This window comes from Anomaloglossus baeobatrachus, chromosome 8, assembly GCF_048569485.1.
Source record: "Anomaloglossus baeobatrachus isolate aAnoBae1 chromosome 8, aAnoBae1.hap1, whole genome shotgun sequence".
In the NCBI taxonomy this organism is placed as follows: domain Eukaryota; kingdom Metazoa; phylum Chordata; class Amphibia; order Anura; family Aromobatidae; genus Anomaloglossus; species Anomaloglossus baeobatrachus.
In genome coordinates this window covers 152,473,728-152,492,259 of record NC_134360.1, presented here as the reverse complement: position 1 = coordinate 152,492,259, position 18,532 = coordinate 152,473,728, and the positions used below count along the sequence as shown (strand labels likewise).

At 50.2% G+C, this 18,532-nt stretch overlaps 1 protein-coding gene across 1 annotated transcript in view; it reads right to left on the bottom strand.

The window, feature by feature from the left end:
- The window catches only part of LOC142250054 (complement factor H-related protein 1-like), a 513,811-nt gene that overhangs the window by 427,284 nt on the left and 67,995 nt on the right, over positions 1 to 18,532 (bottom strand). Inside the window, exon 2 of the mRNA XM_075322116.1 lies at positions 907 to 1,089. Within this exon, the coding sequence (XP_075178231.1) occupies positions 907 to 1,089 (183 nt within the window). The remainder of the gene's footprint in view (positions 1 to 906; positions 1,090 to 18,532) is intronic.

Sequence of the window (18,532 nt, the reverse complement as noted above, 5' to 3'; positions counted from 1 at the left end):
CCTCTGGCAGAATTTGTCATTGTCAAATTTGGTTTTGACCACATAAACGCTGGAAATACGCATGAGTTTTTCTTGCGTTTTTGCAACGTTTTGACAGCGTTTTACATGCATTTCCAGTCGTTAAAATAGGTTGCGTTTTCAATACAAATACACAACTAAAAAAAGTTTGAACATTCAAACACTATGAAAAAAAACCCAAACTTTAAATAATACACTATAATGATAAATTCCTGAAAATTATAATTGAGAATTGATAATAATGTTCTAAATAAAGTAAAATTATTGTTTGACTCTTTTTTTGGAGTCGGGCTGGATATGAGGGCAAAAGGAATCCTCATGACCTCATTATAATGCCAAAACCGCATGTTTTGATTTTGTCAAAAAAGCATGCGTTTAGCGTCAAAAAAGCATGTAAAACGCTAGAATTTTGCTTTAGGATGCGTTTTAATAATTCTCATTGACTTCAACGTTAGCAAAACACTGCCAAAATGGCAAAAACAATTGACATGCTGCTTCTTCAAACGCAGAGATTTTGACAAATTTTTTACACAAAAAACGCTGCGCTTTTAAAAGCATTGCGCGCGCAAGAAAGCCATATTTTCCATAGACTTTGCTTGAAAAGCAAAACACATGCAATTTTGCATTAAAACGCTGCAGCTCAAAACGCTGCGGAAACACATGAAAAAGCGCAACGTGCGCACATGGCCTATAGCTGCCATTAGGTTTCAAAATTGACCTGAAATGGATACTTTTCAAAAAATAATAATTTACCAAAGAAAGTCTAAAGGAGAACTCTATAGCTTTTTATTCGAAAATGAAGCTTTGTTAACTTAACTAAAAATAGCTACTTATGTCAAAAACAATCTTTAATTTTCAAGAAAATTATCATACTGGAGAAATTCTTACGTAAGCATTTTGGTTCAGAGCTCCATCCATTGCTAGTACATTTTATTGTCTCCCAGTATTTTTTCTGTGGTGTCAGATAGTTTTGATCACACCGATATTCTATTGTACTTCCAGGAAACTTTGGAAACCACTTATAGCCGTGAATATATCCATTTTTAATATCAGGTTCATCACACTTTTTACCTGCAGAAACAAATTATAAAAAGAGAAAAATTTAGGTTTAAGGGTGAAAAAGGTCTGACAACAGCTGCTAAAACTAATAAAATCTACCAGTAACTCAAGGGAGGAAACAGAAATGGCTGACAAAACAAAGATGATCCCGATTGACCATTGAAACTACTTGCATCACTTCATAACCTTTTTACAAAAGAATTGATAAGGGCAGAAACGTTTATTTTATAAAGGTTATTTTCTTCAGGTTTTGTATCCCCTTAATGACCACCAATGTGCCTTTATGCTGAGCTGAGGTATCAGCGAATTGTGCCCATAAAAGGTGAAAATGCACTGAGTTGTTAGTTGTATACATATAGGTGACACATTGCTGCATCAGACACAAGTGGTGCAGGCAAATATCATTGTCTTTAACCCCTACATTTTGCTGTAAAAGCATGTGAACAAATTGCAAGCTATTGTGGCATTTTATACTGTTAGCACCATTTTAGCATACCTCCCAACTTTTAAAGAAAAGAAAGAGGGACACATTTTTTAGGCCATGCCCATGGCCACACCTCTAACCACGCCCAGTCAGCAATGACTATCATTGTTTTAGAAACAATAATTAAAAAAATATACATAGATTTATTTCTAAGTAGTAACTTAAAATATAAATGCAAACTTTGCCGTGTTACTTTTAAACTAGAATATTTTAAACCACAAATTCTTAAAATTTTTAAAGCAGATCTTTCCCCTAAATCTGCCCCATGTACAAAACTGCAGGCTTCATGACAGATCCGCTCTATTAGATAAAATATCTGTAATAATACTGTGCTTTTGGTTAATGGGAGGAATTAGTGAATATGGGCGACTTACTGTTCCAATTGTGGAGACACGGGGGTCAGTGGGTGCTCTCCTGTGGAGACACGGGGGTCAGTGGGTGCTGTCGTCTGCTCATCCGGCCGCCTTTAAAAAGACAGCAAGGCCCAGGGCTCATCCCAACTGACCGCTGGCCTCCTTAATCCCTCCCTCTCCTCCTCAGCTATGATCCGACGGCAGGATCAGATCAGTGTAATGGCTCACGCTCATAGCACAGCAGGAGCCGAGGGTCATTAGCATATCGCATCACATGTGATATGCCAGTGTGACCTCAGCTTGGTATGTGCGCACGTTCCGTTCTGTGCCGTGCGGAAAAGAACGCACCCTCTGGCAGACTGGACAAATGACAATTCTCTTTTTATTCATTTTTTACAATTCTTCTTCTTTTTTTCTCCTTTTATTTTCATTTCTTCTAAATTTAAAAGTATATTTTTATTTTTGTATTTTCTGAAATTAATTTGCTATGACATATATATATATACTTACTTACATGTATGCATTATGTGCATACATGTATTCTGTGTATTTGCTATTGTATATGCGCTGTATTATGTGTATGTTCTATTATGTGTAGCAATTGTTTCATTTGTATCATTGGTATATAATTTGTGTCCCTATGAGACTGGTGTTATATCCATGTCATGCTGCGGCTATTATGTGGGATCCCTCCATGTTTATTCCCTTGCACAGTAATTCCTATAATATATTACTATTTCTATTTTCATCCCCCTCCTGGCTGGGTAGTTGACGCATGCGCCGCTTGCCTGGATTTCCTGTTCTCGCAGGTGCGTCTCTATGGCAACGGGGACGCCGGGTGTTTTTACCCGGCGTTCTGTGGGGCCATGACGTGCTTGTGAGGCGGGACTTCCGGTTGGCCGGCGGCGGATGCGTCCGACCGTCTGCTCAATCAGCTGGGGGATGAAGGCCTATTTTAATGGCACCCCCGTGTTTTCCGGTCACGCCCCCTGACGAAGGTACACTCCGAAATGCGCATCGGGCGCATTCCCTCCGCAAACCACATATCTTAGGTAATGCCCTATCCATATTTTGGTTGGTCCAGGAAGTGTTTTGATGTCCCCCATTGTGGGATTTTTCTCCCATATGCTTCTATCTTGCTGTACTAGTACGGTGGCGGTCGCCGGCCGGTAGCATGTGTGGAGTGTCGGTGCTACAGTCTTGGTTACCCGGTGGTACTATTGGCTTTCTACCCCGTGGTGTAATATACCCTCGTTCACACTGACACCTGCACGTGCTGTGGGTTTGTGATTGCTGCTGCCGCAGGGTGAACACACGATTGGCCACCATTGTGAGGTTATATATATGTATGAGCCTTGTATTTTTGCTCTCACGATGCTATGATGGTGTAGCCTGTGTGTGTCCTCTTGCTGCAGCCTCATCTGTAAACACGTCTGTGTACACACCAGTATACGCCAGATGTTCACACTGACACCTGCACGTGCTGTGAGTTGGTGATTGCCGCTGCTGCCGCAGGGTGAACACACGATTGGCCACCATTGTGAGGTTATATATATGTATGAGGCTTGTATTATTGCTCTCACGATGCTATGATGGTGTAGCCTGTGTGTGTCCTCGTGCTGCAGCCTCATCGGTAAACACGTCTATGTACAGGGCCGGCTCCAGGTTTTTGTGGGCCCTGGGCGGAAGAGTCCCGGTGGGCCCCATCCACACGCAGACACACACATACGTACACATACATATACATATTTAAAGACAAACTCACAAAAATACGTATAGAACTGACATATCTATACAGTCATATACACTGACATACATAGATACACATCATACATGCATACAGACACACAACACAACTCTGCTAGATACATACATACAGACACACACAGCTCTGCTGGATACATACACACATAGCTCTGCTACATACATACACACATAGCTCTGCTACATACATACACACATAGCTCTGCTACATACACTCATAGCTCTGCTACATACACACACAGCTCTGCTGGATACATACACACATAGCTCTGCTATATACATACACACATAGCTCTGCTACATACATACACACCTAGCTCTGCTATATACACACACAGCTCTGCTGGATATATACACACATAGCTCTGCTACATACATACACAGCTCTGCTGGATACATACACATAGCTCTGCTATATACATACACACATAGCTCTGCTACATACATACACACCTAGCTCTGCTATATACACACACAGCTCTGCTGGATATATACACACATAGCTCTGCTACATACATACACAGCTCTGCTGGATACATACACACATAGCTCTGCTACATACATACAGACACACACGTAGCTCTGTGGGGCCCACACACACATCTCCAGGGGCCAGCACATACAGCACCGGGGGGCAGGGCATACACCTAAGGGGGGAGAAGCCCATACAGCTCCTCAGGGCCCATAAATCGGGGGCGGGGAGGGCACATACCTCTCAGGTCACGGTGGAGAGGGGGCCCACACAGCGCCGGAGAGGGGGCCCACACAGCGCCGGAGAGGGGGCCCACACAGCGCCGGAGAGGGGGCCCACACAGCGCCGGAGAGGGGGCCCACACAGCGCCGGAGAGGGGGCCCACACAGCGCCGGAGAGGGGGCCCACACAGCGCCGGAGAGGGGGCCCACACAGCGCCGGAGAGGGGGCCCACACAGCGCCGGAGAGGGGGCCCACACAGCGCCGGAGAGGGGGCCCACACAGCGCCGGAGAGAAGAGCTGTGCTGGGGGTCGCTGGCTGGCACTGCAACTCCTTCATCTGTGGGACTGAGCAGGCCGGTCGGTAGCTCCGCCCACAGATGAAGTTCAAACCAGGAAGTCTGCGCGCCTTAAAGGGACGGCGCTGCAGATTCCTGCCGAGGACTGCGGAACTCGGCCTGGGGGCAGCAGAACTAAGGCGAGGGGGCCCCGGCCAAGGGGCACCAGAACTGACGAGGCCGAGTGGGCCCCCCCGGCTCTCCAGGGCCCCGGCATTTGCCCAGGTATGCCGCGTGCTGACGCCGGCCCTGTCTATGTACATATGTATACACCAGTATTTTCTTTAATCCTTATGCTATGTGATATACACATTGACCTCCATGTGGGATGGTGTAGGCCTGTGTGTGTCCTCTTGTTGCAGCCTTGTCTGTAAACACTTCTATGTGCACATGTATACACTAGTATTTCTTTAATCCTCATGCTATGTGATGCACACATTGACCTCCATGTGGGATTAATTCATTGACTTCCATGTGGGATCGGTTCATTGTCCTCCATATGGGATTAAATGTGTGTATATGCAGACACATGCTTGTAATTATCCTGTGAGGTATCCCCATATTGCTGTTCTTGTCATTTTCATGTATATTGACTGTGGTTCTCCATGTGATATATGAGCACACGGATGTGTACTAGTATGGTGTTTTTCACATGATATAGACTATATGATGACTTAGGAGTCTTTTCCACATTGAAAGGTCTAGTCTCAGCCTTCCTGCTTTTATTTATATAGATAAATATTATATCATATATTGTATCTATTTAGCAGGAATTGTTTTGATGTGTCGGCTTGATGTGGTCTTTTCTCCAAATGATGGGACCTTCACCCTTTCTGGATATGACCCTATATCATGAATTTGGGATATAATTGGCACATTATCATCTATACCTATATTGTTTGCGGTGATGTACACCGTTTTTTCCTCCCTTCACTTGTCCACATGTTCTATGAATATTAATAAAATATGTATTGAACCGTTGATCGCCTCTTTTCTCTTTTTTGGTTGTTCCTTTAGCGATTTGGTTCATATATTATAGTCCTCTCTGCGCTATATATGATAAACATGTATGTATATGTGCATTACTAAATTTGAATTAACGATATGCAGATGTTTATGCCAATCTCTAGACTGGACAAATGTAAATACTGTGTTTGTCAAAAAAAATGCATCCAAAACGCATGCATTTTGGATGCATTTTCCATGCGTTTTGCATGCATTTTTGACAGTGCGTTCCCCCGTCAATTCAGCTCTGCTTCATGCCCGCTGACAGCAGACACAGAGTCGTGCGATGAGAATGAACTCGGATGAACTTCACCCGACTTCATTGTCACCCCGCGGCTCTGTCTGTGTGTCGCGTCCTGGTTAGCGGTCACCCGTGAAGGACTCACCGGTGACTGCAAATCCCCTGAGTGACTGAAGTGAGCAGCGCGATCAGCGGTGCCATCACTCAGGTTACTCGCGGCCAGCTGGAGTCCTCCACCTGAGACCGCAACTCACCTATCATGTCATCGCTGATCGCACAGCTCACTTCAGTCACTCGGGCAACTTGCTGTCACAGTTGGAGGATCCAGCGGTGGCCACGGGTAACCTGAGTGACGTCATCGGTGATCGTGCGGCTCACTTCAGTTGCTGCATGGAGCCGACAGAGAGCAATCGTGGTCTGTGGCCGCTCCTGTCAGCTTCATGTAGCAGAGCTGGATGCGTCGCGGGACCTCATGTGGATTACGTCGGACCTGGAGGGGTATTTGGGGATTAATAAAGTGGTGAAAGAGGGTGGGTTTTTTTGTCTTTTATGCCAAATAAAGGATTTTTTTCGGGTGTATGTGTTTATTTTCTTTAACTTACAGGTTAATCATGGAAGGTATCTCGGGGAGACGCCTGCCATGATTAATTTAGGACTTAGTGGCAGCTATGGGCTGCCATTAACTCCTTATTACCCTCATTTGCCACCGCACCAGGGCAATTCGGGAGGAGTCGGGTAGAGTCCCGGGACAGTCGCATCTAATGGATGCGGCAATTCCGGGCAGCTGCTGGCTGATCTTGTTAGGCTGGGGGGCTCCTCATAACGTGGAGCTCCCCATCCTGAGAACACCAGCCTTCAGCCGTGTGGCTTTACCCTGGCTGGTATCAAAATTGGCGGGGGACCGCATGTCGTTTTTTTTTTAATTATTTATTTATTTTACTCCACAATATAGACCCGCCTACCGGCGGCTGTGATTGGTTTCAGTGAGACAGCTGTCACTCAGTGTGGAGGCATGTGTGACTGCAACCAATCATAGGTGCCGGTGGGTGGGGAAAGCAGGGAATATGAGATGGAAAAATGAGCGGCCGGCATTTTCAAAAGAGGAGAAGCCGCCGGAGCAGTGTGACAGCTGTGCCGCACCTTGCCTGTGATCGGTGAGTATGAGAGCGGGGGGGAAAAATCGACTGACGGACAGAGAGAGAGAGAGGCAGACAGAGAGAGAGACCGACCGACGGACAGAGAGAGAGACAGAGAGAGTGACAGACAGAGCAACCAACTGACAAAGACACCGACCGACAGACAGAGATTGACCGACATCGACAGAGAGAGACTGAAAAGATCTGCATTTTGTTTGTCAAAAAAGCATGCGGAACGCAACAAAAATACAGTCCAAGTGCATTTTGGTTGCGTTTTGACCCATATAATTGATTTCAATGGGTGGAGAACGCAGCTACAACGCACAAAAGAAGTGACATGCTGGGTTTTTTTCCGCAGCGATTTTTTGCATTGAAAACGCTGCGTTTATAAACGCAGCATGCGCATTGAATTTTCTGACTTTTCATAGACTTTGCTGGGGAAGCAGAACACATGCAATTTGGCACTGAAACGCTGCAGTTCAAAACGCAGCGTTAATGCGGGAAAAAACGCAACGTGTGCACATAGCCTTAAAGTCAGACTTTTGAATCCTCCCAGTACCAGCACTATGCGCTATGTCTGCTGGACATGTGACCACAATGGTGCGACACAATCAGGACTCTACAGTCTGCAGGCAGATAGTGACCTCAAGCCTGGGCAACCCCTTTAACCTCTCTATAACCAGGCTATTTTCCTTTTTTTGGGTTTTTTTGTTTGTTTTTTTGGTTTTTTTTCCCTCCCTTTCTGCCAAGTACCATAACTTTTTTTATTTTTCCATCAATATAGGCATGTGAGGGCTTTGCGGGACGAGTTGTACTTTAGAATAACATTCATTGTGCCCCATATTGTACTGGAAAATGGGTAAAAATTCAAAGTGAGTTAAAATTGCAAAAAAAAGCGCAATTCCACAATGTTGGATTTTGGGGGCGTGGCCTATCTGCCAGTCATGTAGGACGTGTTGTTTATCTGCTCCTGTCATATTTCTCTCAAAATCAACAAAATTCTGTAAAAAAACGCTACTTATTACACTGGAACAGCCGGATATCTTCTTCTGAAGTGGTATAGCAAAGGTTGTGGTACTTTTCATCCATTTTCTGCGATTTCTGAAAAGTGCCATTTTCTGTAGATCACTAGTGACTGTCGTGTGTGAAAAAGATAAGTAAAAAAGTGACTGTGGTTTCTCAAAAATTTATTTTTTCTATACAATTTCTATTTGTGAGGACAAATTTGGACTTCTAATTATTAACTGACTAATTATTTTCTGTGAGGGGTTACTGTGCAACTGACACGGCGGCTATCTTGGATATTTGATGAACATATATGCTAATATCATATGTCCTGCTTATAAATTTTAAATATCTTCCTCTCGTCTGGATATTCACAGTGAATATTTTACAGTTTGAGCTTAATTTCAGCGTTTCCTTTTTTTTCACTGAAGAATTTCTGACCCTCGGGCTGTATTAATCATACTGACAGGATAGTTACACCGGTTTTACTATTCCTCTTTTGTACTGAGGTGTGCCCTGTCAAAAAACTGTGTAGTTTATTTTTTGAGAAGTTTAATGCTGATCTTACTGCATTTTTGTCATCTTTATTTAAAAATATAAAACACATTTTTATGGTAGGGGGGATGCCCCGGACTCGGTGGCAGGATAAGGCCGTGGGATACAGGGATCACTCTTGTACTCACTCAGTCCATTAATCAGACACCGACAACCGCGTAAACCAAATCTCTGAACACCGCTGCCGCTGAGGGGAGCTAGTTCGTATCCCGTCCCCAATGGTGCTGCCTAGTGATCCGTGTTCTGCCTCCTGGCACTAAGTTTACTTCTCTGGTGGTCCCGGTAGTGTGAAACTTGTCGGGTCTCGCTCCCCACTACGGCTAATTGTGGGAGCTTGCTCTCAGGGTTCACGCTTGGGATTTTCTGGACCGTTTTGGGTGGAAAGTCCTATCCCCCTAGTTGCGCTAGTACCCCAATTTTGGAGCGGTTGGGAACGAATCTTAAAGGCTCCGTTCTCCATGCGTAAATTATCGGGTTGCATGCAGCTACTCCCCGACCTAGGGTCCAAGTACCCGTCATGCCTCGGTCCCAGCCCGGTGTTACGTCCGGGTGGTGGAAGCACTGGACCGTACACCGATTTCCCCTGAGAAGGCAGCCAAGCTGGTCACCCCGCCAGAGGGTCCTGATGCACGGCAGCCGGAGCACTATAGGTAGCTGGACTGTCCGTAGAGAAGCAGGAAAGGTGGATGATGCTGAACCCACGGACTTCTGGACGGTAGTCCGGGTGACGAGGCTCAGGGTCCGAGGCCGGGATATAGGGTCAGGCGGGATCCGGAACCTGCTGAGCGATGGAACGGGTCACCGAACGGAGCCAGAGACTGGAGACTGGCGGAGCTGCAGAGGTGGTGGGACATCCGCTGAAGTCACCGTCAGGGTCCAGGGATGGAATTGGTTCGGAGCGACTGGCGTGGCAGAATAGGCTCTACGAGACAGGACAGGGTTAATACAAGGCAAAGCACAGGGCAAAGCAATACGGGGACCTGAACACTAGCTTGCTAAACACGTAGAACAGGCCCCGCCCACCAGGAAAGAGAAACCTTGTATACCCTGTACCTGTCTATGCAATATCCTGTTTCTGGGTGCTGGCCCTTTAAGAAAGGGTCAATGACCGCGCGCGCGCCCTAATGCGCATGCGCGAGGCCCGTGTGCCAGAAGCCAGTCCAGGAAGCGGTGAGGAGGAAGCAGGAGCGCCCGGCTGGGAGTCCCATGTCGCAGAGGAGCGCCGGGAGCGGGGAGCTGGACGCATGGAGGCCGCAGGCGGGGAAGAGGAGACCGGGACCGGAGTGGTAAGCAGGGGACGCCGCCGGGGAGCGGGGAGCGGGCCACGGGAACCGGAGGACGGGACCAGGGGACCGGGAAGCGTGACAGTACCCCCTCCCCCACGCCCCCCCCCGCAAGCGGGACAGGAAGGCACGAATCAGAGGAGTGCCAACATTCTCCCGGGGCTCCCAGGACCGATCCTCGGGACCATAACCCGCCCAGTCTACCAGGAAGAACTGCCGACCTCGCACGGTCTTCATGGCCACGATATCTCTTACCGCATAGATGTCATCGTCAGCAATAGGAGGGGGAGCAGCACCGACCTCAGCGGAGAAGGGACCAAGGACAACAGGCTTGAGTAAGGAGACATGGAAGGAGTTGGGTATTCGCATCGTGGCCGGGAGTTGCAGCTTGTAGGAGACTGCATTGATCTTGCTGATGATTTTACACGGCCCGATGTAGCGAGGACCCAACTTGTACGAGGGTAACTTCAATCGGACATATCTGGATGCAAGCCAGACCAGATCACCTGGGGAGAAACACGGGGGATCCAGGCGCCTCTTGTCCGCATGTCTCTTCATCCGCAATGAAGCACGTTCTAGGGATGACTTGACAGAGTTCCATATAGCTGAAAAGTCCCGAACCAGGGCATCTGCTGCGGGGACGTCGGAAGCCGAGGATACTGGCAACGGGACAGAAGGCTGCAGTCCATACACGATCTGAAAGGGAGAGCTGGAGGTAGACTCACTGATGTGCTGGTTATGGGAGAACTCAGCCCAAGGTAGGAGCGTGGACCAATCGTCATGATGGATGTTGACGTAGTGGCGCAGGAAGGAGGTCAGGATCTGATTGACCCGTTCCACTTGGCCATTCGACTGAGGATGGTAGACCGAAGAAAAGTCCAAGGACACTCCTAGATGTTTGCAGAGAGCCCTCCAGAAGCGCGAGGTAAACTGAGTTCCTCTGTCAGACACTATGTGTGCGGGGAAGCAATGCAATCGGAATATGTGCTGTATGAAGGAGTCAGCTAACTCCTGGGCAGAGGGCAGTCCAGCCATGGGAACGAAGTGGGCCATCTTTGAGAAGCGATCCACCACAACCCATATGACCGTATGTCCGGAGGATAAGGGTAAGTCCGTGATAAAGTCCATTGCGATATGTTGCCACGGAACGGAAGGAATGGGCAGAGGCAGAAGACGTCCATAGGGTAGGTGCTTGGGTGTCTTGTTCCGGGCACAGGATGGACAGGCTGAGACGAAGGTTGCGACGTCTTTACGGAGGGACGGCCACCAGTAGTGACGGACAATCGTGATCCAAGTTTTCTTCTGACCAGCATGGCTGGCGATCTTCGAGGCATGGCCCCAGTGCAGGACTCTCTGTCTGTCAGTATCTGAGACATAGGTTTTCCCAGGGGGTATCTGAGTTAGAGCGACAGGAGTCACCGGAATGATTTTACTGGGGTTGATGATGGGCTGATATGTCTCCTCCTCCAACTCCACGGGCATGAAGGATCTGGACAGAGCGTCTGCCCGCACGTTCTTATCCGCAGGCCGAAAATGGAGTTGGAAATCAAATCGAGCAAAGAACAAGGACCAGCGGGCTTGTCGTGGATTCAGTCTTTGGGCAGACCGCAGGTACTCCAGATTCTTGTGGTCCGTGTATATGATTACAGGGTATACAGCTCCTTCCAGGAGGTAGCGCCATTCCTCCAAGGCCAGCTTCATGGCCAGTAGCTCCCGATCCCCAATGGTGTAGTTGCGTTCGGGTGCCGAGAAGCTCTTGGAGAAGAATCCACATGTGACCATCTTTCCGGAGGGAGAGTTCTGCATCAACACTGCCCCGGCTCCTGAGGAGGAGGCATCCACCTCTAAGGTGAACTGTCGGTTCAATTCAGGGCGATGGAGAACTGAGGAAGAAGCAAACGCCTGGTTCAAGGAGCAGAATACGGTATCGGCCGCTGGAGACCAGTCCTTAGGATTAGCTCCTTTTTTAGTCAAGGCAGAGAGAGGTGCAGTCAAGGCAGACAAATGCGGGATGAACTGACGGTAGTAGTTCGCAAAGCCAAGAAAGCGTTGGATAGCCTTCAGTCCGGAAGGAGGAGGCCAGTTGATGATGGCAGACACTTTCTCTGGGTCCATCTGCAGGCCAGTGTCCGAGATTACATAACCCAGGAAGGGAAGAGACGACTTTTCGAAGATGCATTTCTCGTACTTGGCGTACAGACGATTCTCTCTAAGCCTCTGGAGAACTAGCTGCACGTTCTCTCGATGGGTTTGTAGATCCGGAGAGAAGACCAGGATGTCGTCCAGATACACCACAACACAGACATAGAGGAGGTCTCTGAACACGTCATTCACCAGTTCTTGGGAGACGGCCGGAGCGTTACACAGACCAAAGGGCATGACACAATACTCATAGTGCCCATCCTGAGTGTTGAATGCAGTTTTCCATTCGTCTCCAGAGCGAATGCGAACCAGATTATAGGCCCCACGAAGGTCCAACTTGGTGAATACTCTGGCTCCTCGGAGCCGATCGAATAGTTCAGGGATAAGCGGCAGAGGGTATTTGTTCTTTACGGTGATCTGGTTTAATCCCCGGTAGTCAATGCAAGGGCGCAGATCACCTTCCTTCTTCTTGACGAAGAAAAACCCCGCTCCGGCAGGGGACGAGGACCTCCGAATGAACCCCTTAGCTAGGCTCTCGGTGATATAGGTAGACATAGCTCGTGTTTCAGCAGGGGACAAGGGGTATATCTGTCCTCGAGGAGGCGTAGTTCCTGGCAGTAACTCGATAGCACAGTCGTAGGGACAATGAGGTGGTAACACCTCTGACTCCTTTTTATCAAACACGTCCATGAAGGACCAGTAGGCAGAAGGCAGTCCTGGTAGAGACTCTGGAACAGGAGGGCGTCGGACGGGCTGGATGGATTTCAGACATCTCTCGTGACACGAGGAGCCCCATCGGGTGATTTCACCTGTACTCCAGCTGACCGATGGTTCGTGTGTCCGTAACCATGGAAGTCCCAGCAGGATCTGATGAGACATGCGCGGGAGGACGTAGAAGGTGATCTTCTCGGTGTGCAGAGCACCGATCCTTACTTCCACAGGCTTGGTGATCAGGGAGACGGTGTCAGAGAGGGGTTTCCCATCAACAGAGGCGATCACCAGCGGTTTCTCTAGTGGGAGGACAGGCACCTGGTACTTATCCACCGTGGCCTGCTGGATGAAGTTGCCTGCTGCTCCGGAATCGAGATACGCCTCTGCCGTGAACCGGGTCTCTTCTGAGAGAGTCCCAGCACCTAGGGTGGCCTCTCCTACCAAGCCTAGGCTTTGGAGTTTCCCGGCTTCTCGGGACAAGAGCGTAGCAGGTGTGTGCCACCACCGCAGTAGAAGCAGAGACCCTTTGCTAGTCGTTCCGCTCGGCGTTGTTCCAACTGCTTCAGGCGGTCAATCTGCATGGGCTCGGAGGTAGACACGCCAGGTGACGCCAACTGGGAAGCGATGGACTTCTGTGGTGGGGAGGAGTGCCGTATCGGACGCCTCTCGCGAGACACTTCCTTGGATCGTTCCTGAAAGCGAAGATCCACTCGAGTCGCTAGGGCAATCAGGGCATCAAGGGTGGAAGGCACGTCACGTCCAGCCAGCTCATCTTTAATACGACCCGATAGTCCTTCCCAGAAGGCGGCGGTTAGTGCCTCATTGTTCCACCCGAGTTCCGAAGCCAAGGTGCGAAAACGGATGGCATATTGGCCCACCATCAGAGTCCCCTGACGTAGCCGGAGGAGAGATGAGGCAGACGCGGAGGCGCGTCCGGGCTCGTCAAAGGTGCCACGAAATGCCTGCAGGAATTCCTGGATGTTGGTGGTCACCGGATCCTCCTTCTCCCACAAGGGGTTCATCCAGGCCAATGCCTCTCCCTCTAGATGGGACATCATGAACGCGACCTTGGCTTGGTCGGAGGCAAACAAGTGCGGCAGCAGCTTGAAATGGAGAGAGCATTGATTGATGAATCCCCTGCAGGTCTTAGGATCTCCGGCGTACCGGGGTGGTGAGGCCAAACGAAGTCTGGAAGCATCCGAGGAGTCTGCCACGGGAGCTGTGGCCATGGATTGTACAGTGGAAGCTCAAGATGCCGAGGATGTGGCCGACGCTTGTAGCGTGTTCAGGCGGGCATCCACAGAAGACATGAAGTTCAGCATGCGGGTCTGGGTCTCACGCTGGCGTGTGAGTTCCTGCTGCAAGGCCGCTAGTGCTTCGGCGGGATCCATGGCCTGTTCTAGCTGTTACGTCCGGGTGGTGGAAGCACTGGACCGTACACCGATTTCCCCTGAGAAGGCAGCCAAGCTGGTCACCCCGCCAGAGGGTCCTGATGCACGGCAGCCGGAGCACTATAGGTAGCTGGACAGTCCGTAGAGAAGCAGGAAAGGTGGATGATGCTGAACCCACGGAGTTCTGGACGGTAGTCCGGGTGATGAGGCTCAGGGTCCGAGGCCGGGATATAGGGTCAGGCGGGATCCGGAACCTGCTGAGCGATGGAACGGGTCACCGAACGGAGTCAGAGACTGGAGACTGGCGGAGCTGCAGAGGTGGTGGGACATCCGCCGAAGTCACCGTCAGGGTCCAGGGATGGAATTGGTTCGGAGCGACTGGCGTGGCAGGATAGGCTCTACGAGACAGGACAGGGTTAATACAAGGCAAAGCACAGGGCAAAGCAATACGGGGACCTGAACACTAGCTTGCTAAACACGTAGAACAGGCCCCGCCCACCAGGAAAGAGAAACCTTATATACCCTGTACCTGTCTATGCAATATCCTGTTTCTGGGTGCTGGCCCTTTAAGAAAGGGTCAATGACCGCGCGCGCGCCCTAATGCGCATGCGCGAGGCCCATGTGCCAGAAGCCAGTCCAGGAAGCGGTGAGGAGGAAGCAGGAGCGCCCGGCTGGGAGTCCCATGTCGCAGAGGAGCGCCGGGAGTGGGGAGCTGGACGCATGGAGGCCGCAGGCGGGGAAGAGGAGACCGGGACCGGAGTGGTAAGCAGGGGACGCCGCCGGGGAGCGGGGAGCGGGCCACGGGAACCGGAGGACGGGACCAGGGGACCGGGAAGCGTGACACCCGGTGATGGTGCAAGGCCGCCGAATATCCTGCTCGACAGATCCGAGCCCCTTGCCACGATCCCCTGCGACCGGGGGTCAGACTCCTCTAGACCCAGACCACCATCTGAAACCTAGACAGTTTCCTTATGGGAGACACCGCTCCCGACCTCCTCAGAGCTCCTCACAGCTCGAGGGTTGCTCTCTCACCAACTACCACTAACTGACTCTCTAACCGACTGACTACACTCCTTACCTCCCCTCCCAGACCCCCCAGATGGGCGACTCTATTCCACTGTAGTCGTCCACTGGTGTGTCTGGTGGGTGTGGTGCAGGGTGTATCTATGATTTGATTTGCTGATGTAAGCAACACCATCTGGTTAGGGACCCATAACCAAGAGGGAGGTGGATACTGCACGGGATGGTAAATTGTGCAATACCCTGCGACGACCTGATAGTCCAGGGGCATCACATTTAGCGCTGACGATGCCATGATCAGCATGAATATTCCGGTCAACTACATGCTGGAGCATACTCTAAACAGTATTCGGAGTCAGGGGGTGGGACAAGAGGAAGGGGAGGAAGTACAGGAGGGTCATATGCGGAAGGGAAAACAAGATCTCCAAGGTCCAGACGGTCAGCAGCGCCAAGGCAGCAGGTATGGGACGGTGGGGGAGAGGGATTAAAAAAGGCGCATGGTAGCAGCCAAACTGTTGAGGAAGATGCAGGAACCCAGGAAGAAATGTAGGACGAACTGGCGATGGCCATGGTAAGACTCAACAGATGAGGGAGACCTTGATCACATTATTGCTGTGCGAGGTTGGGGGGAGAGGGCAGAGGAAGGAATCATGATTCTCATCTCGCCGCCACAAACACAACAAGGACTTGGTCCTCCTGGATGCGCAAGACACATGAGCACCTTATTGCTGCACTGCCTACAACATGACCCTCGGATTGTTAGAATTCGAAGTAATGCTGACTACTGGGTTGCCACACTCTTAGATCCCCGGTACAAGACAAAATTTGGCGAAATAATTCCTGCCATAGAAAGGGATGCAAGTATGCAGGAGTGTGCCGCCCCGCGACAGCCGACGGGATACTCCGATCCGGATCCGCAGTGGCTCAAGGGGTCTCCGGACCCGAGGCGGGATTGCGTGGCCGATCGAAATAAAAAAGGGGGAAAAGATATTTACAAAAGGGGGTGAAAGGATTGTATAGTGTTCGTGACGCCACCCACGGGTCGTGGTAAGGCGGGATACCACCGCTGCTGGGTTTGGGGAAGAGCGCCCGGGAGCGATGTGATGGCAGCTTGTGATGTTAAACCCTCTGTGGGCAGGGGAATGGTGTCCCTGGGCTCGGTAATGGTTGGCTTGAGACTCGTTGAGAGTAGAGGGGCACAATGTACTCACACAGTTCAGAGATGCTGACACTGACACCGGGTAAACCAAAGTCCTGAATGCCTTGCAACCTTTGGATAAGCACGCTGGGTCCGTGCCCTTTTGGGGTTGCTGGTTGGTCTGAAACCTTTGTCCCTTTACTGTGTTTTCTCTGTGTGGATCCCTTTCGCTTGGAACTACTCGGGTCCCGCTCACCTGTGTGGCTAGCAGTTTGAGCTTGATCTCAGGGTTCACGCTTGGGATTTTTTGGATGGATTTGGGAAGTCCTATCCGCCTTGTTGCGCTAGTACCCCAATTTTGGAGCGGGTGGAGAACGGTTCGTGAAGATTCCGTCCTCGTCAGGTGAATTACTGGGCTGCATAAAGCTCCTTCCCAGCCTAGGGTCCGCATACCCTGCCGTGCCCTGGCCCCTGCCCGGTTGTAGCACAAGGCCGCCGGTCTGCCTTCCATGGCAGTATTGTGCCCCCTGTCACTACCCCTTTGGACTGGGGTTCCAGCTCCTTTCAGGCCAGGCCAACGTCTGGCACCTGGGATGGGTACAGGAGCCCAGCTCCGCAGCGTGACCTTGTCCTGTCACGGCTCACTGACACTCTCTGACTACTCTGACACTTCTGACACTCCTTCTACCATCCCCCCATCTGGGTGGCCCTATTCCCCTCAGGCTGCCCAATGGGTGTCTGGTGGGTGTGGATCAGTGTGTTCCTCAGGATTTGTGTATACTTGTTCTTAGCAACACCAAAGGGACAGGACCCGTAACCAAGGAGGAGCGGGTACCATACAGAAGGGCAGCTTGCACAGCACCCTGTGACGACCTGAATGGGCCAGGGAATCACATTCCACCTTGGTTAAACGTAGCTCGTCTGTGAGCTACAAGAAACAAAGCATTTATTAAACTTGTAAAGGAAAAAGGGTTAACATAAATAACATTTATTTAACAGGTTCATCCCACATTAAAGAGGCTCTTTTTCTTAAACGTTACCAAACTAGAGTTCATCTGCCAGCAGGGGGACACCACCGGTGTTGATGGTAGCGGGGACCCAACCTACCCCGTTGCGGTCCCTTCCTGCGACAGTCCAGTCCCAACGTCCTGGATCCTAATAACCCTCACCCAAATAACCTGTTTCCCCTGGAAACCTAATTTGGTCCTTGGCGGGTTAAGGTCCCGGGATGTGTCAGAAGACTCTTGTGGGCACAGGAGGTGCAATTATGTACAAGATACAAGTTTGTGTTGGTCACGCCAGTCCTGTTACCGTGGTCCATTTTTTTTTACTTAATTACTAAAACAACGAAGTTCCTGAAAAATTGGCAAAGTCCATGTACCTGTTGTACACTTGTACCAAATCTCGAGGAAAATCAGGTTACTTTTCCATTCAATTAAAACAGTTTCATTAAGCACTCATTTCCTAGCAGTTTCTATATGGAAAACAACAAACTGCGAAAAATAACAAACGAAAACACCAATACCTAACACTTCTATGGCATTGTTAACTTTTCAGTATTAACATTTTTCCTTTAGTAGTAGATGGTCGGGTCTCGTAGACAGGCTTCTTTGCGGCTGCGTGCTACCTCTGCCGACATATACCCTTCCTCAAACATTACGTGCTTTGTCACCTCCAGGGTGCACCAGCCTCGTTCCCTGCAGTGTCGGGTATAAGTGATCATTTATTCACGCTCTAGATTACGTGCAGGGTGCTTCCAGGGAAGGTGCGGGGATACATCCCGCCGGGACACAAACACCCCCGCTTTGAGGCCTGCATCACGGATAAAACCCCATCCTTCCTCGGGGTCAAACGATCCACCAGACCATGGCACCGTGGCCCTCTGATTCGTGAAGCAGCACTCCTCACCTGCTCCTTCTCTGTCCTATTGCGGGCGACAAGCTCCTGTCGTCACCGATCTCTGGTGATGATTTCCTGCTGTAGCTCTTGGCTGTGTCGCTCCTAGTACGGGGCGTCGGTGTCCGGCCTCAGCTCCCTAACTGGCTCTGGCTTTAAATGGACTCGGGCGTCCCCAACAGCCGTCAGCATGCCGCGTGGTAGTGGAACCGGTGGACTGGAAGGTCCAACTCCCACTACTGTAGGCAGAAAAACCGACTGCTCCGCAGGGCCCGGGTGCTCCGCCTCTACGGACGGGCCCG